The sequence below is a fragment of the Haliotis rubra genome, unplaced genomic scaffold, assembly GCF_003918875.1.
Source record: "Haliotis rubra isolate DU_JTF1 unplaced genomic scaffold, ASM391887v1 Scf534, whole genome shotgun sequence".
Taxonomy (NCBI): domain Eukaryota; kingdom Metazoa; phylum Mollusca; class Gastropoda; order Lepetellida; family Haliotidae; genus Haliotis; species Haliotis rubra.
The window spans coordinates 682,170-708,786 of NW_025767229.1; the positions used below are offsets into that span (position 1 = coordinate 682,170).

Here is a 26,617-nt window from a genome sequence, read left to right on the forward strand (position 1 = left end):
TTCACGATAAGCACTTTAATAGAATACAGTGTACTTGAGTGTAGGCATCTCTGGCCAAAAATAGGTTTTTAGGCACTCTTGACATCTGTATATATAAATATAACAAATAGGGTTTCATATGGAATGAGCACTACAGGTAAATGTCAGGAGATTGGTTTGATTCAAATTGTTTTCCTAAGTACTCAGATTAACAACTGTGGTGTGAGACATCATAAAACCTTGTTCCACCGTCTTTGTTCTGTAGGTGTTGACATTTCTCTGTCTAACCGAACACCGAGAATGGTATCATGAAGACATCTCTGACTGAATGGATCTTGAATGTCACGCGATCTACACACTGAAACAAGGTGAAGGTCATTGGACAGACCAGGAAGTGCAAGAACATAGTGGCTTCACTGTGACATACACTACCATTCCTACACCACACAGGAAATCAACACCACTTGTGACCATAACAATTCCATACAATATAAGAAACATTTATGCTACATTCATAAATACTTAACAAATAAATACTAGTTTTACTAAAACATTCATTAAGAAATAAAGCCATTCACAGATCCTTGTTGAGGTACTGCTGTGAGTTATTAATGGTGACATCAGAAATTCTGCATAGATAGTGACAAACTAAAGATGTCAGGTCATGTGCCATGATGTGAAGTTGTGATGGCATGTCTTTCTGATGGGTCGTTCCATGGATGTGGTCTAGAAGTTGAGGGAGTCAGCTACTGCTGGATAGTGCTCAAAGAAACCCTGCAACAGTGAGTGAGTGAGTGAGCAATGTTACAGAGATACCAATGCAGAAAATGAGCATGCAACCTAGTGGTTGATAGCATCAGCACAGATCCCTACCATCAGGACAGGTGTTCCATCTGACATAATCCATGAGCACACATCCCTACCATCAGAACAGGTGTTCCATCACGGTACATCTGACATAATTCATGAGCACAGACCCCTACCATCAGGACAGGTGTTCCATCACGGTTCATCTGACATAATAGCCTTTGGAAGGTTTGTATGATATTACAGCCAATATCATATACATAGTAAAAACACCGTACATCGCATGAAGCATGGTTTACCTGGAACAGCACGATGGCTTGGTGGACACTGGACGTGCATCCCATCTCCCGGATGGAGTGCATGCTGAGTTGGGGCGTCCCCACATCAATGGTCTGCATCCCCAGCTTGGCAGACATGATCGGGCCGATGGTGGACCCACACGGAGAGTCGTTCCTCACCACAATGTCCTGTGAATTACACATCATCTGTCTATAGTGTTGGTACACCCTTCATTAATCTGCCAGTCTTGTAAATACTGACCCAGAACTGATCTGGGCCCACCTGCACAGAGCAAGCTAAGTTACATTCAATCTCATGTGCATACAATCAACTTAATAATCACCTTACAATTGTCACTTTCACAAAGACTTGTGACACAGATTGGATATAGCATGGCTGATATAGGAAGTAGGCCCAAGGTCTTCCTCCACAAGTAATCTCTGAACTTTGACTGTCAATACATAATCCAAGCTTGACATGTCCTTGAAAAAATTGTCTCTGTTCAAGCATTTACATTTATAGACGTTGACATCAACTTCATTTTCCAGATGTAATAGTGTAAATGTTAGTCAGCCTTTCATCATTACATCTGTCTTCATTACCTGCCTGTACTGACACCAGTCATCTTTGACCCTTCATCACACCCATTCAATAACGCCTGACATCACACCCATTGTCACACACTCATTGACACCTGTTGTCTCTTACCTGTAAGACAGACATATGTCATCCCTCACCACACACCTGTACTGACACATGTGATAACTTACCTGCAGGGGAGCTCCAACCCGCTTGGCTATCTCTCTCAGAATTGTAGCAGTGATTGCAGTTGTTGCATAGCGCTGGTTACAATTGAACTTCAGGACAATTCCCTTGAAAAAAAATAAACAAGCAAAGTTATGCCTACTTAAAATATGGAATGATGGTTGGGTTGCTTCCCGATATATGGAGTGCTGGCTGTGTGCCTACTTAAAATATGGAATGCTGGCTGTGTGCCTACTCAATAGATGGAATGGTGGCTGTGTGCCTACTCAATAGATGGAATGCTGGCTGTGTGCCTACTCAGTAAATGAAATGCTGGCTGTGTGCCTACTCAATAGATGGAATGCTGGCTGTGTGTCTACTCAATAGATGGAATGCTGTCTGTGTGCCTACTCATAATATGGAATGCTGGTTGTGTGTCTACTCAATAGATGGAATGCTGGCTGTGTGCCTACTCAATAGATGGAATGCTGGCTGTGTGTCTACTCAGAATATGGAATGCTGGCTGTGTGCCTACTAAGAATATGGAATGCTAGCAGTGTGCCAACTCAATATATGGAATGCTGGCTGTGTGCCTTCTCAATAGATGGAATGCTAGCTGTGTGCCTACTCAGTATATGGAATGTTGGCTGTGTGTCTACTCAATAGATGGAATGCTGGCTGTGTGCCTACTCAATAGATGGAATGCTGGCTGTGTGCCTACTCAATAGATGGAATGCTGGCTGTGTGCCTACTCAATAGATGGAATGCTGGCTGTGTGCCTACTCAGCATATGGAATGCTGGCCGTGTGTGTACTCAATAGATGGAATGTTGGCTGTGTGCCTACTCAATAGATGGAATGCTGGCTGTGTGCCTACTCAGCATATGGAATGCTGGCAGTGTGTCTACTCAGCATATGGAATGCTGGCTGTGTGCCTACTCAATAGATGGAATGCTGGCTGTGTGCCTACTCAATAGATGGAATGCTGGCTGTGTGCCTACTCAATAGATGGAATGCTGGCTGTGTGCCTACTCAATAGATTGAATGCTGGCTGTGTGCCTACTCAGCATATGGAATGCTGGCCGTGTGTGTACTCAATAGATGGAATGTTGGCTGTGTGCCTACTCAATAGATGGAATGCTGGCTGTGTGCCTACTCAGCATATGGAATGCTGGCAGTGTGTCTACTCAGCATATGGAATGCTGGCTGTGTGCCTGCTCAATAGATGGAATGCTGTCTGTGTGTTTACTCAATAGATGGAATGCTGGCAGTGTGTCTACTCAGCATATGGAATGCCGGCTGTGTGCCTACTCAATAGATGGAATGCTGGCTGTGTGTCTACTCAATAGATGGAATGCTGGCTGTGTTTCTACTCAATAGATGGAATGCTGGCTGTGTGCCTACTCAATAGATGGAATGCTGGCTGTGTGTCTACTCAGCATATGGAATGATGGTTGTATGCCTACACAATATATGGAATGCTGGCTGTGTGTCTACTCAGCAAATGGAATGCTGGCTGTGTGCCTTCTCAATAGATGGAATGCTGGCTGTGTGTCTACTCAATACATGGAATGCTGGCTGTGTGTCTATTCAATAGATGGAATGCTGGCTGTGTTTCTACTCAATAGATGGAATGCTGGCTGTGTGCCTACTCAATATATGGAATGCTGGCTGTGTGTCTATTCAATAGATGGAATGCTGGCTGTGTGTCTATTCAATAGATGGAATGCTGGCTGTGTTTCTACACAATATATGGAATGCTGGCTGTGTGCCTATTCAATAGATGGAATGACGGCTGTGTGTCTACTCACCTTGTAGAATGCTGGCTGTGTGCCTACTCACCTTGTGGAATGATGGCTGGTGGTTGCTTTCATGCTTCTCTCTGGAGAAGAACAAATATCACAGATCATTCATTATGTCTCAGGTTTGTAAGTAAATCATCACCAACCATCTGGACAATGACATGAGGGTTTCATGAGTAAAACACAGCAGAAACATTAGTGATACTGGAGACCCATTGCTTCTCTCCCTTGTGTTTAACACAATCAATCTGTCAGATACAGCTTCTCTCCTTGTGTTCAACACAATCAGTCTGTCAGATACAGCTTCTCTCCCTTGTGTTCAACACAATCAGTCTGTCAGATACAGCTTCTCTCCCTTGTGTTCAATACAATCAGTCTGTCAGATACAGCTTCTCTCCCTTGTGTTCAATACAATCAGTCTGTCAGATACAGCTTCTCTCCCTTGTGTACAATCAGTCTGTCAGATACAGCTTCCCTTGTGTTCAACACAATCAGTCTGTCAGATACAGCTTCTCTCCCTTGTGTTCAACACAATCAGTCTGTCAGATACAGCTTCTCTCCTTGTGTTCAATACAATCAGTCTGTCAGATACAGCTTCTCTCCCTTGTGTTCAATACAATCAGTCTGTCAGATACAGCTTCTCTCCCTTGTGTTCAATACAATCAGTCTGTCAGATACAGCTTCTCTCCCTTGTGTTCAATACAATCAGTCTGTCAGATAGAGCAATCTCCTTGTGTTCAAACAATCAGTCTGTCAGATACAGCTCTCCCTTGTGTTCAATACAGACAATCTCCCTCAATACAGACAAGAATATAGCTTCTCTCCCTTGTGTTCATTACAGATAATCTCTCGAATATAGCTTCTCTCCTTGTGTTCAATACAGATAATCTCTCGAATATTGCTTGTCTCCCTTGTGTTCAATACAGACAATCTCCGAATATAGCTTCTCTCCCTTGTGTTCAATACAGACAATCTCTCGAATATAGCTTCTCTCCCTTGTGTTCAATACAGACAATCTCTCGAATATAGCTTCTCTCCCTTGTGTTCAATACAGACAATCTCTCGAATATAGCTTCTCTCCCTTGTGTTCAATACAGACAATCTCTCGAATATAGCTTCTCTCCCTTGTGTTCAATACAGATAATCTCTCGAATATTGCTTGTCTCCCTTGTGTTCAATACAGACAATCTCTCGAATATAGCTTCTCTCCCTTGTGTTCAATACAGACAATCTCAGAATATAGCTTCTCCCTTGTGTTCAATACAGACAATCTCTGAATATAGCTTCTCTCCCTTGTGTTCAATACAGACAATCTCTCGAATATAGCTTCTCTCCCTTGTGTTCAATACAGACAATCTCTCGAATATAGCTTCTCTCCCTTGTGTTCAATACAGATAATCTCTTGAATATAGCTTCTCTCCCTTGTGTTCAATAGAGACAATCTCTCGAATATAGCTTCTCTCCCTTGTGTTCAATACAGATAATCTCTCGAATATAGCTTCTCTCCTTGTGTTCAATACAGACAATCTCGAATATAGCTTCTCTCCCTTGTGTTCAATACAGATAATCTCTCGAATATAGCTTCTCTCCCTTGTGTTCAATACAGACAATCTCTCGAATATAGCTTCTCTCCCTTGTGTTCAATACAGACAATCTCTCGAATATAGCTTCTCTCCCTGGTGTTCAATACAGACAATCTCTCGAATATAGCTTCTCTCCCTTGTGTTCAATACAGATAATCTCTTGAATATAGCTTCTCTCCCTTGTGTTCAATACAGATAATCTCTTGAATATAGCTTCTCTCCCTTGTGTTCAATAGAGACAATCTCTTGAATATAGCTTCTCTCCCTTGTGTTCAATACAGATAATCTCTCGAATATAGCTTCTCTCCCTTGTGTTCAATAGAGACAATCTCTTGAATATAGCTTCTCTCCCTTGTGTTCAATACAGACAATCTCTCGAATATAGCTTCTCTCCCTTGTGTTCAATACAGATAATCTCTCGAATATAGCTTCTCTCCCTTGTGTTCAATACAGTGAGTCTCACACTAAAACACAGTACCTCCAGGAAATATTTTCATCATCAATATTTTTACTTGCTCCTTGACTGTGACAATTTGTAAATGGCGTAAGTGCACACATAAAAACAAATATGAATCTCACAGTAAGGAACTAGACGGGACAGACAACAGAGCTCCACACAGTGAAGCCGACAATGCTAGAACTGTGTAGAGAAGTTCAGTAAACTGGCTTCAAACTTTTAAACCACAGGCAAACTGAAGAGGAAGCTTCTATGTTCTTCTTACACATTGCTAATTGCCAGTTTGATTAGATTAGAAGTCAATGTTCATCAAAGCCTAAACAACGACATATATATGCCCCATATGCTTTGATCATAGCATGTGCATTACCTAGAATTGTTGCATGGTGCACCCAAAGGGTCAAAATAATCTTACAAACAAACACATTTATGACTATATCGTGGTTAAAATTCATAGGTGTTGCGATACTTTTTTCAAAATTGGTTATCTATATCTGTTTCGATTGACACTTTGAGTCAGCCTGTTAATACTAAATAAACAATGCATGAAGTACTGTACTGGCTATATTCAAATATTCATAATGGCGACATTCTCAACTGAGTGCAATACAGCATTAGGTGAGAAACATATACGGTTATTTTAGATATACAGAAAAAACTTGAAGGTTGATTGTATGCAGTAAAGCAGGACTAACAAAACATTCCACTCACGAGTAGTTTGGGTGGACAGCGTGGGCCTGGTCAGCGCTGATCATGTACGACTTAGCAATGGCTTCCTCAAAGGCTGTTTGGTTGTCTGGGCTTGAGCTGATGCGACGCAGAACCAGTTCTTGAAATGTAGACTGGGCTCCCTGTGCACTCTGTGACCCGACCTGTATGATCGAATGAATTGTTTTTTGATAGTGCCCAATTTGAAACAATGTAGAAGACTTATCACAAGGTACTACAACACACTCAGATCACAAGAGCATGTACTGACAGCAAGCAATCCCAACTGTCCTCCTGTTGACAATTACCAAGACAGAATAATCTTATGTATTGATAAATATCTTCAAATTCCAAATGAGTATAAGGTCACTTACCTCCTCGTTGTCGAACAGACTGATCATTCGGATGCTGGGGTCCGCTGCAAGACTCCCGTTACTGCAGGACTCAATCAGTGCCTGGAGCATACAGACAGGTTAACTGCTGAACAATACCCTCCAAAGCTAGCCACAGTTGACACTGGCAATGTCTTCCTTACAACTAGCTCTGAGTGAATCAGTTTAAGGTGCTTCAGTACAAATGATCTTACCTCACATGCAGCATAGGCGTTGAACAGGTTGTCGAGTCGGGGGGAAAATATAAACTCCTCCAGAGCCCCACCAATTGCCTGCAAGGACATATACAGTAACTCCTCTAACAAGACATGGCTCAGGTATATAGGACGGGACATTAAGTAAACTGTAAGTGGGACTGTACCACATTTTCAGAACCTTGCCCACTGTTTATGCAACATTTTTTAAGGCCGCTCCCATGTTCCCTATCCACACACAACCCATCTTCAAACACAAACATCATGTTTTCATCCCTCTCTATGTTATGTGACTGGTCACTCCATATGAGTGAACATGTTTAATAATTAAAAAAACTTCACGAAATGAATCAAGATTTCTTGATACAACAGCAGTCACAATTATTAGAAAACTGAGACTACTACAGTGGCCACTTACCGCAGGCTGTGTGTCAGACAGACAGAGCTCAAAGTCCAGCATCTGATCTTGTTTAATGTTCAGCTCCTCACAGATAACCTTGACCAGCGCCGGGGCATGCTTCTCTGCCTGGAACATCACAGTCACAGTGTACACAGCTGCCAGGGATCAGGCCACATTGGTATATCAGTAAAGACTTGATCGTCCACACAGCATTAAACCATCCTGAAAGCGACTGCTGTAACCAAAGACGGGGTAGGCTTCAACACGCCTGAGGCCAGACTCCTCTCATGAGCACAATGTGTGAAGCCAATTTTTGATCCTGCTGCCATGATTTTCTAGAATTTTGCCACAAGCCACAACCATACTCACTGAGTCACTCTTGAAGGGAGAAAGATATTGTCTTGTACCTGATTCCTCTGTGGGATGTCTGCCTCGGACTGTTTTGGGAGGCCCTGTAACTCTGACTGAACAGCTGAGGCAATTACTGGACACCTGCAAACACATGACACCTTCCAGCAGATCATGGTGGATGAAACAACCCTTTCACAGGTCATGCTGGACAAACAGCTCCTCCGCTCAACACAACACAATGATGACATTGTATCCGAAAAAGGTCATACAGGGCAAAGCATGTTTACAAATAATGGTCACTGTCTTTGTACTGTAATCGGAATCTAAAGTACAGTTTTAGATAAACCCCTATACGATGCTGTCACATGATGTCACTTGGCGTGTTTTCAGTATCAGCCATGCTTTCTGTTGAGAAGTAAAACTGAGTTGATGTTCCTGAGCCTTGCTTGTGTTAGTTACGACGTCGACAAAACATAACAGTCTTGACACAAAATATGCCAGTAAACAGAGGTAAAATAGTTGCGCACTCCAGTGTCGGATGAGTCAAAGTTTCATCATTGGGACTATATACATGATCACGGTGCAGGTTCATCTTGATAGGAGTATTGTCCAGTACCGTCGCCATATAGCTGGAATATTGCTGAAAGCGGCATAAAATTAAACTCTCTCACATGTCTAGTACATGGGCCTAAGACTTGGTGTTGTCTCTCAACCTGTGTGGATTACCTGGACAGGGTTATGGTAAAGTACCTGTGCCACAGACTCACCTTGCTGTTTACATACAATCTATGTAGCATGGGGGAACACCAAGAGTACTACAAAGGCCCAGGAAGTATGAGCGGACCTCAAGTGTAGCATGAGTGTACAGTATTCCCAGAAGTTATTGAGAAAGTTGTTTTGGAAAATATCTAATACATGAATCTAAATTCTAGAAGTTATACTTAAATGAATATGTTGAGATATATTCTCTTACAGCCTAAGTGTCTTTTCAGTACTTTGTGAGACCTCCTTGCCTTGCAATACACGACTGAATGCACCTAGGTACACTACTGATCAAAGTTTGTTGGAAATCGTGTGACAGCGTATCCTAATATTCTACAACTTCTTTTTCATATCCTCAATATTGCTAAGTCAATATTGGTCTATTCTGTCCTTGATCAGTCGACACACATTCTCAATAGGATCTGGACTCTAGCTGGGCCAGTCTACAAATTGAACATTTTTGTCCAATACAGTAACCGCCGTTTTGTGCAGCCCGCAGTGTGTTTTGGGTGGTTATCATGCTGGAAAATCCAATGATCTTCATACAGTGTTCGGGCTGTTGGAAGGAGGTGATCATTTAAGATGTCAACATACCGTTCCATATCAGATTCAAATTTCCAGTAAAAATACCCAACGGCGTCTCTGATGGCGTGATGATATCACACCCTACATGTGAAATTTCGGGCTATGTTTTGGGCTTTTTCAACAAGTTAATTCTTTGTAATTCTTGTCTAAGGGATTCAATACATACCTGAGGACTTCCTCTATGAATCAACTCATTTCTGATATTCTCAACGCTTTTCAGTTTTCCCCTACTCACAATCTGACCAAGTCGCCGGTGATCCGCAGTGCTCAACTTCCTTAGCGTCCCTGGCCCTGTCATGTGCTCAATCCAAACTCCTGACTGAATATTCTTCAAAGTTCTGTATACTGTAGACGGAGGAATGTCATGTCTACCAGCTAACTCTTTTGCATTAGTCACACCCCTTTAAAAATCATATAGAACCAGTTTTCTTTTCTCTTCTGGTGTCAAATCTGCTATGTCAACAAAGGCAGCCGTTTGCTACACCAGGGGAGATAACTCTTGATGTAATAAGGTTCATTCTTATTGAGTACCTTACTAAATAATGTAACACCTATTTCATAATTCTAATAACAGCATTAGGAAACAATGATCTTCTCAATAATTTCTGGGAATACTATACCAGAGTGGTATACCTAAAGCGGTGACAGCCCAGGTGTTCCGAGGGGACACCCAGAGTGGGGTGAAGGCCCAGGTGGTGTGAGGGGACACCCAGAGTGGGGTGAAGGCCCAGGTGGTGTGAGGGGACACCCAGAGTGGGGTGAAGGCCCAGGCGGTGTGAGGGGACACCCACAGTGGTGTAACGGCCCAGGTGGTGTGAGGGGACACCTAGAGCGGTGTGAAGGACCAGGTGATGTGAGGGGACACCTAGAGCAGCGTGAAGGACCAGTTGATGTGAGGGGACACCTAGAGCGGCGTGAAGGACCAGGTGATGTGAAGGAACCCAAGAGATGTGAAGGCCCAGGTGGTGTGAGGGGACACCCGGAGTGGTGTGAAGGACCAGGTGATGTGAGGGCAGACCTAGAGTTGTGTGAAGGACCAGGTGATGTGAGGGGACACCCAGAGCGGTGTGAAGGCCCAGGTGGTGTACGGAGACACGTACAGGGGTGTGAAGGCCCAGGTAGTGTGAGGGGACACAGGGGTGTGAAGGCCTAAGTGGTGTGAGGGGGACACCTGGAGCGACATGAAGGCCCAGGTGATGTGAAGGAACCCAAGAGGTGTATGAATCCCCTGGAGGTGAGGACACTAAGACAAGTGAACCTCCTTGTTCCCAACACTTACAGATGGTTCTCCTTGTTGGGTCCAAAGCTGTCGTTCATGTCCCGCTGCAGGTGGATGGCCAGGTTGGGGATCCTCAGCAATGGGCGCTGGATGTGCACAAGACGGTGGTTGATCTTGTCTCCCTCCTGGAACATTGCATCAGCAGTCGAATCTGTATCATACTTGATCATCATCATAGAGTTGGGTGAAAGTTGTTTATAACTCAGTACTAACATTTTCTAAACAGTTGAACCAGCAAAGTCTCACCTTGACAAGGACTCTTCCTGCGACTGTTAGGTCACGATCAAACCAGGTGTGCCAGATTCCCCCACCATACGGCTCCACGCCCACCATGCAGTAGCCACTCTTCACCTTCCCCGAGATGGGCTTCACCTACAACATTATATTTTCTGGATATCAATGACTGCATCAAAACCCTTTCCAACACTGACGACTAATAAGTGTCCTCATTACCTTGAAGCAAGGACTGTCTGATTACAACACTGACAAGACTTATTGTGATAAGTGTCCACATTACCTTGAAGCAGGCACTGTCTGATTACAACACTGACAAGACTTATTGTGATAAGTGTCCACATTACCTTGAAGCAAGGACTGTCTGATTACAACATTCACCTGACTTATTGTGACAAGTGTCCACATTACCTTGAAGCAAGGACTGTCTGATTACAACATTCACCTGACTTATTGTGATAAGTGTCCACATTACCTTGAAGCAAGGACTGTCTGATTACAACATTCACCTGACTTATTGTGATAAGTGTCCACATTACCTTGAAGCAAGGACTGTCTGATTACAACATTCACCTAAGTGTCCACATTCACCTGTCTGACATTCACCTGACTTATTGTGACAAGTGTCCACATTACCTGAAGCAAGGACTGATTAAGCAGGCACTGACTTATTGTCTGATTACACTGTCTGATTACAACATTCACCTGACTTATTGTGACAAGTGTCCACATTACCTTGAAGCAGGCACTGTCTGATTACAACATTCACCTGACTTATAGTGACAAGTGTCCACATTACCTTGAAGCAAGGACTGTCTGATTACAACATTTACCTGACTTATTGTGACAAGTGTCCACATTACCTTGAAGCAAGGCCTGTCTGATTATAAGACCTGACTTATTGTGACAAGTGTCCACATTACCTTGAAGAAAGGCCTGTCTGATTACAACATTCACCTGACTTTTTGTGACAAGTGTCCACATTACCTTGAAACAAGGACTGTCTGATTACAACATTCACCTGACTTATTGTGACAAGTGTCCACATTACCTTGAAGCAAGAACTGTCTGATTACAACATTGACTTGACTCATGACAGATGTCCACGTTACCTTGAAGCAAGGGCTGTCGGTATGAGCCCCAACAATGCTGAATGGACTCCCAGGCTTGTACTTGCCTCCTACGGCAAAGGCAATAATGGTGGACTGATTCTTGGTGACAAAGTACTGAAACAGAACACTCATCATGATCTAAAAACCTCAACCTATCAAACTGAAAATTTACGACAATCAAACAGAGATGCTTTTGAAAAGTGGAGCTATGCATAGTGAGATGTACTAACATTTCTCCAATTATTTTTAATGACAGAAATCCAACAACAGCTTTCAACAACAACAGCTACCTACAGTATGTACACTTATACTTTTCTTTACTGTAAGGGGGTATTGTACTGTATTTCTGTCAAGATTCAGTAGAAGTTCCTAAAACTGACTTTAACAATGATTACTCGTCAGGAATGCATTACTGTCTCATGCAAGCAGTGGTACAGATGTTACAAGGGATGGCTGAAAGGTTCTAAGCCTAACTGTGCAAGACTTGCACAAAGTCTATGGCTCCCATCTATTTTTCTACATAGTCCGTTTTGATGTGTACACACTTTTGCCAACAATGTGGCAAGGCCACGATACCGGTCAGGAAGAAATTTACTTCAGCCACCCTGAAAAAGTCGTCCACAGCTGACATGACGCCAACATGTACTCGGAAAATGATGACCGGCTAGTTCCTATTTCATTTTTGGGAACAGGAGGAAGTCTGACGGGGCCAAATCTGGTGAGTAAGGCGGGTAATCTAGCATGATATGGAACTTTCAGACAGTATTTAGACTATATAAGTAGGCTAGCATCTCTCAACTATCATTCCATCAAGCCAGTGGATGCTGACCTGTGAAGATCTGGGTAAGTCTGCTTGTCGCAAGGGGCGACTAACAGGATGTGGTGGTCAGGCTCACTAACTCGGTTGACACGTCATCATATCCCAATTGCATAGATTGATGCTCATGCTGTTGATCACTGGATTGTCTGGTCCAGACTCGATAACTTAAAGACTGCCGCAAAATAGCTGGAATATTACTGAGTGCGGCTTTAAACTTAACTCACTCACATATTCACCAGTGGTTGCATGATGACCATTTTTTCACTGTGTATTCAAGAGACCCCTACCTTGTTGTTTGGGGAGATTGACCAGTGTTCTGCATCTTTCAGCTCTGTGAACCCAGCAGCCACAAGACTCTGCTTCACTTCATCCACAGCTGAAGTAAATGTCATCTCCAGTAGAATAAAATAACACCTTGTATAGTCACATCTACAGATTCTGACATTTCTTCTCATTTTGAGCCATGACCAACTTGATGAGAACTTTTTCTAAGATAAGGAAGGATCAGCCAAGAGAAACAAACCTATCCTTGTTAAAAAATATTATATATCTCAAAACGCAGACAAATGATTTTGCACACCATCTGTTTAAAGATTGTCTTACTATGGAATTGGTAGAGAGAGATTCTGTGTAAACTATTCAGCAGTTGAAATGTTTGCCAACTTCAACAAAAGATTTGACTGTATAGGCTATGTACATATCGTTACCCAGACGAAATCCAGTTACCTGAATGCCCAGCTAGCATCTTGTGACAACCAATACAAGCTGGTCAGCTGCCCTGAGTGGACATCAAGACCTTATGGTTTTTCCAATGAATATCTGCTTGTCACGTTATATGAGGTGCTTGTCACATACCTGACGTGAGCAGGGCTTGGTGTTGAGGTATCACCATGCCCAGTCATTGGTGGGCCTCGTCCAACAAACTGACTACAACTGTCCTTAATCTATATTATAGTAAAGGAGTAACAATCAACTAAGCACTAGATCAGGGGCCTGGTCCTAAAATATACAATACAAAGAGCCCTGTACCGGGCTGTAAGGCTCTCTAAAAGCCATGAGACTATGAATGGGGTTGATATTGTCGATAATACAGAACTATCCATAACTGATGGCACATATAAATTATAATTTCTAGTTCTACTGACCATGAAATGGAGATGGACACTTGTTGATGAAAGAGATGAATTTCCTGGCTGTGGCCAAGATTGTTTCTTTCGTTGGTGATGCCTGCAAAAGAAAGTGATAAAGTCAGTGCATTCTGTTCAGGTAACCACAGTGACTGTCGACAGTGTCCGTCTCTGGTGTTTGATATGACAAACATGAACAAAAAGACATGGTCATCAATATCCATGGTCGTTCTTGAGACTTCTGCTGATGTCTCTGTTGATAATGGGATGAACAGGCGCTTGAATTTTTGTCTCCTTGTATCAGTCTTTTGAAGATATATCTTCAGGGCTCTGACCGAGCACAAGGATAGGTCTTCTATATCCTCTGGGCCGAGGATTGTAGATAGCGCTGGTACGTGGAACTGTCTATCTGGCAGACCAGGTAGTTGGTTCTAAGTCCTAGATGAACTGCAGCATGTTGCCCCCTGTCGAATCTGGTTTGCCCAAAGTCCAGCGCATGTATCGCTGATATTCGAGCTGCTGTGGCTAGCGCAAGCAGGAACAGAGTCTTCTGTGTCAGCAGCTCGAGGGTAGTTTGGTCTAGAGGTTCGTAGGCATCACTGGTAAGATGACGTAGAATTACATTCAGATCCCAGGCTGGAGATCTGAACTTCTTTTGCTGGTCCTCCAATTTAAAAGATCTCAGCAGAGCAAGTAATTCTGGTACTTTCGTCAACTTGATGCCTGTTTTCATGGTAATCACTGTGCTGATGGCGGCGAAGTATGTAGATAATGTCGAACCTTTCATATGTCTGGTCTGTCTAAGATGACACAGGTATTCCGCCACTTGAGGATGAGTAGCTTTCATCGCAATGAAGTCTTTCCGCCTTACATAAGTCTCAAACTTCAGCCACTTGTCATCATACATGTTACGAGTAGATCTGCGCAACGCTAGCGTTACTGCCTTAGCTGCCCTGGCAGAGTATCCTCTTTTCTTCAAACATGTTTTGATACGGTCCACACGTGTAGCTGGAACACTGTTGGGTTCCTGTGGACTTGCTTGGTGTGCGGATGTATGAGTAGGTTCGGTCAGTCTGGTAACTTGATTGTTGGACTTCCGAGATCTTCCATTAGGTCTAGGAACCATACTCTTGCTGGCCAGTATGGCGCGACCAAGGTCAGTTGTAGCGCCTGTGTCTGTTTGATCTTCAACAGTACTTTCGGTAGTAAGATCGGAGGTGGAAACGCGACATCAACCTTATTTTTGTAGGAAGCACTTGATATTTTTGTGTGAAATAGATGAATATATCCTTATCACCCAAGGTTAGTAAACTTAAAACTTTAAATGATATTACAGATAAAAATTACGTTTTTGTCTTACATCGTCGAAAACCCCTGATACCAGGATACAGTACTCAGTAGGGGTGCAGGCTAAAACGGAACCACAGCAAAACGGCACCAGGCGAAAACGGCACCATTTGGACATAACGGAACCTCCACTTGGCGAAACCGGCTACAAATCTTATGGTGAAAACGGCACCAAATAAAATTATAATTATTGGGAACATCTTATTTGTCATTATTTGTCATTAGATAATCTGAATACAGAATTTTGGAAGCCGTCTACTCTGCCGACAGTGATTGGAAAGTTTGTGTTAGCTGATAATCGGATTCCAGTATGTTTAGATAATGAATGAGTCTGACTGATAATCGGCTTGTAGAATGTTTCGATAGTCAAAACATCTACTGTGCGAGAGTGATTGGAAAAGCCTGTAAATTTAGCATGAAAACATCACAACCTTTGATGTTTTAAGTACATTTACTCAACTCAGACTTATACAGGAAGGAAGGCTGAAGGCATACATCCGAAAATCCTCAACAGCTAGGCAGGAGGAGGTTTTCGAATTGTGGAGTTAATTCAAGGATGGAGACCTGTCTCTGTCGCAGCTACTGTCAAGATGTGCGATGATCCATGGACCAATCGTTCAAGCATCCGGCCAAATATGGACGTGTGAACATGTGTTATGTTGACGGTTTGTTATCGTCTTTATTATAATCTTGTTATTTTAATGTAATGGTTGATTGTGTGAGTTATGATTTTACGCCGCTTTTAGCAATATTCCAGCTATATCTTGCTGAAATAAAAACCATAAGTCAACGTCATACTGTGTTTTTTATATGTTGATTCTAATGTTATAATTAAACGAACTACAACATAAAAGTCAACATCATACTGTGTTTTGTATATGGTGCCGTTTTAGCTCAGAAATCAGTAGCCGTTTTCGCCAATACGGTGCCGTTTTCGCCGCACGATTTTGGTGCCGTTCTGCTGTGGTTCCGTTTTAGCTATAACCCACTCAGTAGTGCACTGACTGTGCTCTTTGGAAACTTTGTGTATTGCTTGCTCCTGTTCTAGCCTCATTTCAAACAAGGTCTCAAACCGGTTGTGTGTTGATGTAACGTTGTTCTGGAACTAATCATGGCTTTCTTGTTGTGTTGGGGGGATCATGTCTGTGGCTGTATCGATGTCCTTATTGAAATATAACAACAACAACAACAAACAAAAAATATGGACCTGAAAACTCCTATATATACTACACTGGAAAGTATTTATGCCCCAGTAATTCCGACAACACAAAACTGTCTCACCATTTGAGAAGCTTGTCACGAGTTTCCGCCTCTCTCCGAAATCTCCCTTCCCGGCCAATGTCAACGCTGGTATGGCAGTGTGTGGTCAAAACTCTGTCATAACGTATTATACCTTAGGTCGCGGGCAGGAGCTTGGGGACCCTAAACTGTGCTCCGTCTACAATAAAAAGCACAAAAAAGCGCCGAGAGACGGATATCGTGCGCCTGTTCTACCGCACACTCCTTACAGCGATAGTCGTTCTCTGTCAATCAAACTGAGCGTAAACGAAAGTATCAAGCGCTGGGATAGAGTTTTAACTGCCGCATGCCAAACTGGTAACACCGCTGGTTCAGGCACTCATGTGCGACAAGGGAACGAGCTGTTCTTTCAGAAGCAGACGAAAATGGCGAGTGGACGTCAAGTATTGTGTAAAGTTTTAAAGCAGGCTAGCTTGTTGAAGCCAAGGACACATAATGCCTTACCGTGCGTGCGGAATACGTCATCTGCAGATACACTTGAAAGCAGGTAAAACGTTTTTGTTCGGATAGAAATACGAAAGAAAACAAATGCAGCGAATGTGTTTTCTAGACTATGGTCCAAAGTTCAATCTTCGACCCCAGTCTTGTTATGTAAATGTGTAACCACTGTTTTCATGTTTGTCTTAGGTTGTATATTTAAAACCTTTTAGCTTTCATCCGAATATGCAATACGTTCATAATCTGTTTGAGAGTTAGTTTGATATCTTAAATAGATTTTGAAAATTGACAACGTTACTCCTGCATTCGAGACTCATTTATTGTTATTAGTCCTAACAGATATTTTACTTCTTTGAGTGGCATATTAGAAGTTGGGAAGTACAAAACTGATAAACTTAATGGATAACAACTTCTTGTATTTCATGAGTGCGACGTTTCAATATAGATTCTTGTAACGGTACATGAATCTGTATCGAAATGTTGCACTCACAAGTTGTTATCCATGAAGTTTGTCAAGATATTTTACGACTAACAACACATATCTGAAGAGTAACTTCTTAGACCATCTGTGTATTGTTGTGTGTTTCTCACCCCAGCCTCATCCAGCTGGAGAAATGCCTTGCGAAAGTTAAACATTATTTTAACTAGTGTTTTTTATCAATTATGTAACTTAATTATTTTATGAAATTTTAAATTTGTGCCATTTGGTAACTTTCCAAATATTTATTAATATTGGTTGATTAAGAGAGTTCATGATTCATAGTATTATTTTTATCATGTCCAGGCATTAATTTCCACCGTCAGTGAAAACTTAAATAAAAACCATTATTTCATGTTGGAATGAAAAACTTTGGCATGAGATGGCAAACACAGAAAAACACACGAAAAAACCTAAAGTGCATCCCATGCAAAGGAAGGTTCATCTCGAAGCATGTTTTGTTTGATTTGGATGACTTTGCGATTGCAAGGGATTCAGATATGTTCAAATCTAGAACAGGAAAGATCTAGGATGGAAAGTCTATTTTCTCGTGTGAACGGGCATATCCCACAGCCATGAGCCATGATGGGTTCAACAGTCAGGACATGACTGTACATCTACTTGTGTTTAAGCCAATTCATTGCTCAGCATTTGTAATACCGGTTATTGTGCACAACAGCCAGGAGCTAATGTGTTGGGGTTGATCTTGCTGGGGTAAAGTATATGAAGCTAGGGCTCCAGATAATTTTTCAATATCAGGAGTACGTACTCCTTATTTTTCAATATAGGAGTACTGGAGTACATTTAGAGTACTGAATGGAAAATAATGACGTATCAGTAATCTTGTGTTTTGTTTTATATATGCACCACAACATTGCTACTCTTGTGTAAACAGGTAAATAAAAAATAAAACAATACTTTTTCAGATAAATATGTCTGTAAATGATTTTAAGACCATACACCATTGCTGTGGTGCGTATCTGCTACGTTTTCTAAATTATTTCCTACCGTATCGTGCATATTTTCTATCCGTACATACGCCGATACAGCCCTTATCTGGAGCCCTGACAAGCTGAGATAATGCTAGTCCTGATGATCCCAGGCAAGTACATCTAGCTTGGATTATCAGCTATACAGTTTCTGATGTGGTGCAATACACTCACCCTCTTCCTTTGTAAAAAAGCCTGAGGTATGTTCCTAGTCAAAATTCACAATGTCCTGACTGAATCCTAATCAGTGCTAATGATCTGACACCAGGCAAAAGATTGATAATCAGAAATATCATTCATGGGAAGAATTTTTAATGATTATCTATGTGAAAATTGTGTCATAGATAATATCTTACATAAACTATTGTGAGGAAATAATGTTTTAACTTATTCACATGACAGTAACATAACATGTATGTCCATATTCAATGACTGCTTCAAAATTATGTTCAGAATGCTGCTTTGGTTGGAAATCCATGCATTAATTTATCATCCAAAACTGTGTTCCACAGGAGATATTGCTTGTGTGAGATCAAGCGATATCTCCTGGGAGATATCATTTTGACAGTAGATTTTGTACAATGCCCTGACATCATCATTTACTTGACTCACAATGCTGTGATGTCAAAAGCCTGATGAGGTCACAATGCTATGACATCGCTGCACTGCAAGTCTAATGGCAGTACCGTGTTCAGAGATGTACGTTTTTCATCGAAAACTAATGAAGGGTGATTTTTGATGATAAATAGAATCTCACCCTCGTGTCTTCTGATATCAAATATATCAACACTCGTTGATAAAAGTAAAAACTTCCTCAGCAAGCCTCTGATATTTGTAACTTTATCAACTCGTGGTGATATATTTGATATCAAAGGACCCGCCGTGATGTTGGTGGAATGTTGCTATAAGCGGTGTAATACCATACTCAGTCACTGATATCAAAGGACACTCGGGTGAGATGCTCTATGTCACCTCACAGCAATGACATGAAATCTGTTGTTTTCTCTCAGACTGCTTTTTTTTGGCTTTTTGTCAGTTGACAGACATTCAGTAATTCACTCTTTATTTGGGATAACAAACTGTAACATTGGTCAAAGAGTGAGTGAGTGAGTGAGTTTAGTTTTATGCCGCTTTTAGCAATAATCCAGCAATATCACGTTCGGGGACACCAGAAATGGGCTTCACACAATGTACCCATGTGGGGAATTGAACCCGGGTCTTCAGCGTGATGAGCGAACGCTTTAACCAATAGGCTACCCAACTGCCCCTGGTCAAAGAGACAAATGGCAAAAATGTTACTTTCATCATATATACAAACATACTCATGCAGTTGAAATCACTAACAAAGTGGGAGCCAAAAGTCAAGTTGACAGACTGTTGTTAACAACTATCACTCAATATGATCTATATTGATAGCCAGCCCGAGGCAATATAGTATTGCAGTGTGGGAATAATATTTTTAATATGGTAAAATTGATAAAGTATGGTTTTTGTTATGTAAAAAAGAACTGAAGGCAATTCTTCACATAATATATTATGTACAGACATGACTGAATCTGTTCTGACACTTGCTAGATTATTATGAAAGTGACAACAGCTGCTAGATTATTATGAAAGTGCTGATGGTGTGTATAATGGGGAACATGTTTTGTAGTGGTGGCGGGCCACATCGGATTGAGCCATCTCAAGCTTCCAGCTTGATGGATATTGGAACAAGGAGGATCTTCTCAGAAGAGCATGACATCTTCCGTCAAAGTGTTAGAAGATTTTTCCAGGAGGAGGTAACTCCTCACCATGCTCAGTACGTACATGCTGTTTTCTATAATGTTTAGTTTGTGTTTAGATGTATGGATGTTGGTTTATCATGTGGTTCCATGATTGGCTGATCATCAATAACGAATGACACTAGAAACAGCTTCAATTAGTAGCTTTTCATTGTCCCCCGCCTCAACTCGGAACGGGGGAATATGTATTCAGCGGCGTACGTACGTACGTCCCGATTCTTGTTAACATGTTGTACCCAATGTCTTCAAATTTGGTGACAGCCTACATTGGGGATTACCCAGACACCAGTCCATTTGGGTGACCTTGACCTTTTTTTCAACGTCATTACGACACTTTGACCACTTTTCAAAATGTTGTTAACATGATATCTCATGCAATGTTGTACCTAATGTCTACAAATTTGGTGACAACCTACATTGGGGGATAACCCAGGCACCAGTTGAATTGGGTGACCTTATCTTCAAGGTCACCACGACACATTGACCATTTTTCAAACTTATTTAAGAGCGATATCTCATAAAACATTGCACCCAATGTTTTCAATTATGTCGACAGCGTACATTGGGTGATTATGCAGGCACTAGTCATTTCAGGCATCTTGTATGTGACCAAAAAATAAAAATAGTCAATATCATTGATGGCAATTTTCCGCTGATCCGCGGATTTCCGCGGATTTTATTTCAAATTTATCAATTCTGTGCCCTCCTCAAGCCCCCATTTGATTAAACCTCAATAACATTTCAGCTGAAATTTGATTTTCCTGTTGTCATCCCTGAAATATAGATATTCCATTCTTTAGCAGCGGGGCACATTGCCATATCAGTGGCAAACACTTGTTATCTGTGCTGTAATTTAAACAAATATACTAGGACTAGCAATAGCTGCTGATCTCAAAACTTGATTATCACACTTTTTGTGTGTGTTTCTTTGACGATATGTTGCTGTATTATTACCTCCAGAATCATATAAAGACTAGTTATGGACAAGAGATTTCTTAACAGCTAGAATAACAGAATCATCAATGTCTATATATGAATTGCCTTTTGACTACTGTGCACAGGGACCAAGAAATATGTTAGTGTGTTTAATATAGTCAACTGTGCCTTGTTTTCCAGATGGGAGAAGGATGGCCAAGTTAGCAGAGAGGTGAGACAAGTTGTATGGAATATTATACATGTATATTTAGTTGTTAAGGTTATTACGCACTGAACTCACCCCATGCTTGTCGTAAGAGGCGACTAATGGATTAGGCGGTCATGCTCGCTGACACGTCATTGTATCCGAATTGTGTAGATTGATGCTCATGCTGTTGATCATGAGATTGACTGGTCTAGACTAGTTACAGACTACCACCATATAGCTGGAATAGTGCTGAGTGCGGCATTAAACAACAACCAACCAACTCACTGAACTGTGCACAATGGTTCTACAGTGCCCTGTCTTGTGTGGCAGATGAGACATATAGTCATAACTATACATGTGCAGATGGTTGCTGGGTGTTCATGTTATTTGTAGGTTTGAAGCTTTGGGAACAGGATTGGATGCACGGGTTGCTGGGCGTTCACATTGTTTGTAGTTTTGTAGGTTCGGGAACAGGCTGGGACGCACGGGTTGCTGGGTGTTCACATTGTTTGTAGGTTTGTAGGTTCGGGAACAGGCTGGGACGCATGGGTTGCTGGGTGTTCACGTTGTTTGTAGGTTCGGGAACAGGCTGGGACGCACGGGTTGCTGGGTGTTCACATTTGTAGGTTTGGGAACAGGCTTGGACGCACGGGTTGCTGGGCGTTCACATTGTTTGTAGTTTTGTAAGTTTGGGAACAGGCTGGGACGCATGGGTTGCTGGGCGTTCACGTTGTTTGTAGTTTTGTAAGTTTGGGAACAGGCTGGGACGCATGGGTTGCTGGGCGTTCACGTTGTTTGTAGGTTTGTAAGTTTGGGAACAGGCTGGGACGCATGGGTTGCTGGGCGTTCACATTGTTTGTAGTTTTGTAAGTTCGGGGAACAGGCTGGGGACGCCACGGGTTGCTGGGTGTTCACGTTTGTAGGTTGTAAGGGGAACAGGCTGGGACACACGGGTTGCTGGGTGTTCACGTTGTTTGTAGGTTCGGGAACAGGCTGGGACGCACGGGTTGCTGGGTGTTCACGTTTGTAGGTTTGGGAACAGGCTGGGACGCACGGGTTGCTGGGCGTTCACATTGTTTGTAGTTTTGTAAGTTTGGGAACAGGCTGGGACGCATGGGTTGCTGGGTGTTCACGTTGTTTGTAGGTTCGGGAACAGGCTGGGACGCACGGGTTGCTGGGTGTTCACATTTGTAGGTTTGGGAACAGGCTGGGACTTAAAGGGTTGCTGAAGCGTTCACATTGTTTGTAGTTTTGTAAGTTTGGGAACAGGCTGGGACGCATGGGTTGCTGGGCGTTCACGTTGTTTGTAGTTTTGTAAGTTTGGGAACAGGCTGGGACGCATGGGTTGCTGGGCGTTCACGTTGTTTGTAGGTTTGTAAGTTTGGGAACAGGCTGGGACGCATGGGTTGCTGGGCGTTCACATTGTTTGTAGTTTTGTAAGTTCGGGAACAGGCTGGGACGCACGGGTTGCTGGGTGTTCACGTTTGTAGGTTCGGGAACAGGCTGGGACACACGGGTTGCTGGGTGTTCACGTTGTTTGTAGGTTCGGGAACAGGCTGGGACGCACGGGTTGCTGGGTGTTCACGTTTGTAGGTTTGGGAACAGGCTGGGACGCACGGGTTGCTGGGCGTTCACGTTTGTAGTTTTGTAAGTTTGGGAACAGGCTGGGACGCATGGGTTGCTGGGCGTTCACGTTGTTTGTAGGTTTGTGAACAGGCTGGGATGCACGGTTTGCTGGGCGTTCACATTGTTTGCATGGTTTCTAGGTTTGGGAACAGGCTGGGACGCACGGGTTGCTAGGTGTTCAGACACCAGAGTCAGCAGGAGGTATTGGTGGCGATGTCCTGTCAACAGCAATTACATGGGAAGAACAGTGAGTTTGGACATAACACTTGAAATACAAATGGATTTCCTTGTAAAGCATGATTTTATTTGGAAACTAATTACTGAGCATGTGTTTTCAATGGTTACACATGGACTATTAAATATTGTCGATGAATATGTTTCTTTTGGAAATTGACAAAAACATGGAAAAACAATCCAGAGCCTTTTCTTCAGTTAACTTTCTGTGTATGTCTAGCCCCAGATTTCATGACAAATCACTTCATCAACGCAGGCATGATACTTCTGATGAGTACCTGTTGGAATCGTCAACATGAAAAACCATCACAGAAAATTCATCGTTTGTAGAGGTCCATGGGCATGGGATATACTGGTTTCCCAGTTACTATGTTGATAGTTGGAGGTAACACCTGGGAGAAAGTGGTCAGGTTCTCAATTTGTTGATGCATGTCATCATCTTATGACAACGAGAGATGTTAGTTGATTGTGTACATGAACTGGCTGGAATGTATCTAAGTGCAGCATTAAGAAACATTCACCTTTTGTAGAATGTACGGCAACAACTCTGGCGTAGGGTTTGCTCTACACTCGGACATCATCATGCCCTACATCACCAACTACGGCAGCAGGGAGCAGGTTGAGAAGTACATTCCTCGGATGATGGCAGGGACCTGCATCGGGGCCATCGCCATGACAGAACCGGGCGCTGGCAGGTCTCATTCATTGTTTATCAGTGGCAAAGTAGACATTATGTCAGTGCCAGGATGCCTATTAATAATTGTTTACTGTTTTTGAAATTTTGCTTCCAGCTTATGTAATAGAAAATAGTAATTGACCACTCATCACTTTATCTGTTGGGGCATTTTAATCAGCAAAGAGTGGAAGGTCAGTAGTTTGACCCATTGGCCCAGTCATAGCTGAGGATGTCAGTACTTGTTTGTGCTTGTGTGGCACTCAGCATGAAGGCAAGCACCTGTCAGGTTGGAGTTGGTGTACTGTGTCTCAGTAAGGTATCCATGTTATCCATAGTGTCTCAATGGGCCAGCACTACAACACCAACCAGTGTTAGTCCTGACTAGTACAGGAAGGCATACACACAAGTGCATGCACACCATTCTGTAAATGCACAAATTTTGAAGACAACATAAATCATTCATCTCAAGTGCATACATTAAGTTTTTGTGTTAGACGAGAAGTACATGTATGTGTCACATTTGTTACTTCACGTCGATTCATCTGGCTTCCATCCTACAACGTAACCTAGGAAAAATAGTAATATTCAAGTTTTTTGTCCATAAGAACTTGTCCTCGTTAATCACTACAACTTCTAATTGCCACTGAGAGAATGAATCTTGCTTTGTGATTCTTCCAGTGATTTACAGGGAGTAAGAACCAATGCCAAGAAGGATGGCTCTGACTACATTCTTAATGGCAGCAAGGTGTTCATCACCAATGGTTACATGTGCGACCTCGTCATCGTAGTTGCACTGACCAACACTGGTGCCAAGTCAGCAGCACATGGCATCAGTCTGTTCCTGGTGGATGCCGGGACCCCAGGGTTCATCAAGGGTCGCAAACTGGACAAGATGGGGATGAAGGCTCAGGTACTTACAGAGAATAACTCTCAACAGGCTTATGAACAGCCAGTAGTGTATAGAACCTGCAAAGCAGCTCTATGAGCTAAAAGTTCAAGCATAATAGTAGTTAAATTTATCTGTCCTATATACTAGGTGGTGACAGCTACTGGGTTGTGCATGTGACTGGACAAGGAGTTATGTTTCTTCCTTGAAGATCACTCTATGTCATGAACATTTTTGGACAGGGCATGGCCACTTATGCTGTTTCCAACCTCTTATTCACAGGATACGGCGGAGCTGTTTTTTGAGGATGTGCGTCTCCCGAAGGAAGCCCTGCTGGGAGAGGAGAACAAGGGATTCTACTACCTGATGGGGGAGCTGCCACAAGAGAGACTTATCATTGCAGACATGGGCATTGCAGCCTGCGAGTGGATGTTTGAGGAGACAAGATCGTACGTCAAACAGCGCAAGGCTTTTGGCAGGACTCTCTCAAACCTGCAGGTACTGTTGGACATCGCTTTAAAGATTTATTTTACATTTTGTCCCTGTCATGGTGTGTTTTAGGATTTTCTACATCGCCAGGGATTCACATTGTTTTCTTGTCCTCGAAAACACTGACAGAGTGTTGACCAAACTGTTCCAAGATTCCTTTCATAATTCATTACATTGAAAAATTCCTTTCCAAAATTGAACCAGTTTTGAAAGTATCCTATTTCCTTTTTGTCCTTCCTAAATCACAGATCCCCATGACAACCTTGAAACCTATGACTTGTCATTGTTGGTCTTGCAGTCCTGACACAAGAACACAATTAACATTTATAGTTTGATTATCAATATCATGTGGTCTGTTTTGCAAAAAAGATATTAAGACATGTCTAATACGCTATGTATAATCCGGATGTTGTTCAGACAATCCAGCACAAACTGGCAGAGATGAAGACTGATATCTGCGTGGGCCGAGCATTTGTTGATCAGTGTCTAGATCTGCACAACAAGCGGAAGCTGGACAACGGCATGGCCTCCATGGCCAAATACTGGTCAGTAGCAAAGAAAACTTCTTTAAGTGGCATTTTAAGTAGGAAAAAGTATTTATTACACAGCTCATATTCAATGTCTTAAGTATTGGTAAAAATCCATATATGGCAAAAATAATAAAGACAAAAATACACACAATAATGTTAAAATTTGGTTGGGAAAAGTGTGAACAATTTAACAAGACAACAATGCTGGGGTCATATCATGGAAGGAGAGTTTTGTTTGAAAGTTAACAAATATAATGTCTGAAAATATACCTGAATCCAGATGATCACCGTCTTCTTTGCTGTTACGGGTAAAAATGAATTATAAGGGTATACTCTCAATCGTATCACACAATTGAAGAGGATTACACAACAAACTGACTATGATGAACAAGAATATATTTCTACGATCCTAATAATATTTTATACCCAACGTTGTGGTCACCTTGTGGCATTAAACAACAAACAAACAAAACATATTGTGCCTGTAATGTTGTGAGGATGTGCTCCATTTTCCCGAGTTGGTATATTGTGTATCTATGGTAACATGGATTGATAAATGTCCTGATTGCAGGATTACCGACCTGCAACAAAAGATTGCCACCCAGTGTGTCCAGCTTCACGGGGGATGGGGCTACATGCTGGAGTACCCCATTGCCCGTGCCTTCGTGGATTCAAGGGTCCAGCCTATCTATGGTGGCGTTAATGAGATCATGAAGGAGCTGATTGCAAGACAGATTATATCGGACAAATAGACCAGTAACAGGTTAGTTTGTCTTCTTCCTGAAAGTGTTTGGCAATGGGTGTTAGGTTTCTCTGCAAGAATAGGACGGGAATGACTCATCTGAAAAGCAGGCCTTTTGTATATGATCGGATGTGGTATAGTCCGTTTGGCTCAAAAGCGGACCGATGAATTGCAACCTAACTCAAAAACTAATGAACATAAAATACTCAATGAAACGCTGATTATAATCAAAACATCAGACCAACTTTTCTCTGCACTCCTCCATCATAACAAATATTGAACTGTGTCAATATTTAATGATAGTTTGTTAAACAACTTATTTATTCCCCCTATTTTTATGATTTTTGGGGGTCACCCAATTT

The 26,617-nt window shown here is 42.2% G+C and overlaps 2 protein-coding genes across 2 annotated transcripts in view; one reads left to right on the forward strand and one right to left on the reverse strand.

Moving 5' to 3' along the window:
* LOC124253168 (aspartyl aminopeptidase-like) lies at nt 1–16,378 on the reverse strand. Its single transcript, XM_046686884.1, has 15 exons — nt 16,243–16,378; nt 13,633–13,714; nt 12,775–12,863; nt 11,668–11,781; nt 10,568–10,693; nt 10,322–10,446; nt 7,752–7,836; nt 7,363–7,470; nt 6,945–7,022; nt 6,733–6,813; nt 6,362–6,522; nt 3,651–3,690; nt 1,836–1,937; nt 1,086–1,253; nt 1–753 (listed from the first exon to the last, which is right to left on the reverse strand). Exons 1-15 carry the CDS (start codon nt 16,243–16,245, stop codon nt 706–708), a joined length of 1,410 nt encoding a protein of 469 aa, XP_046542840.1. The 5' UTR covers nt 16,246–16,378; the 3' UTR covers nt 1–705.
* LOC124253167 (long-chain specific acyl-CoA dehydrogenase, mitochondrial-like) overlaps nt 16,243–26,617 on the forward strand; it is a 12,319-nt gene continuing 1,944 nt past the window's right edge. Inside the window, exons 1-9 of the mRNA XM_046686883.1 lie at nt 16,243–16,747; nt 19,820–19,966; nt 21,066–21,096; nt 22,839–22,945; nt 23,463–23,627; nt 24,287–24,518; nt 24,777–24,992; nt 25,401–25,528; nt 26,085–26,276. Coding sequence (XP_046542839.1) covers nt 16,314–16,747; nt 19,820–19,966; nt 21,066–21,096; nt 22,839–22,945; nt 23,463–23,627; nt 24,287–24,518; nt 24,777–24,992; nt 25,401–25,528; nt 26,085–26,265 — 1,641 coding nt within the window. The 5' untranslated portion in view covers nt 16,243–16,313 and the 3' untranslated portion in view covers nt 26,266–26,276. The remainder of the gene's footprint in view (nt 16,748–19,819; nt 19,967–21,065; nt 21,097–22,838; nt 22,946–23,462; nt 23,628–24,286; nt 24,519–24,776; nt 24,993–25,400; nt 25,529–26,084; nt 26,277–26,617) is intronic.

What these genes read in the sequence shown, in the direction of transcription:
- LOC124253168 (XM_046686884.1), bottom strand. An exon ending in CAGGAAGAGTCCTTGTCAAG is followed by an intron (nt 10,447 to 10,567) that starts GTGAGACTTTGC and finishes GCAATGTTCCAG; the next exon opens with GAGGGAGACAAGATCAACCA. An exon ending in TGTCTGACACACAGCCTGCG is followed by an intron (nt 7,023 to 7,362) that starts GTAAGTGGCCAC and finishes ATGTCCTTGCAG; the next exon opens with GCAATTGGTGGGGCTCTGGA.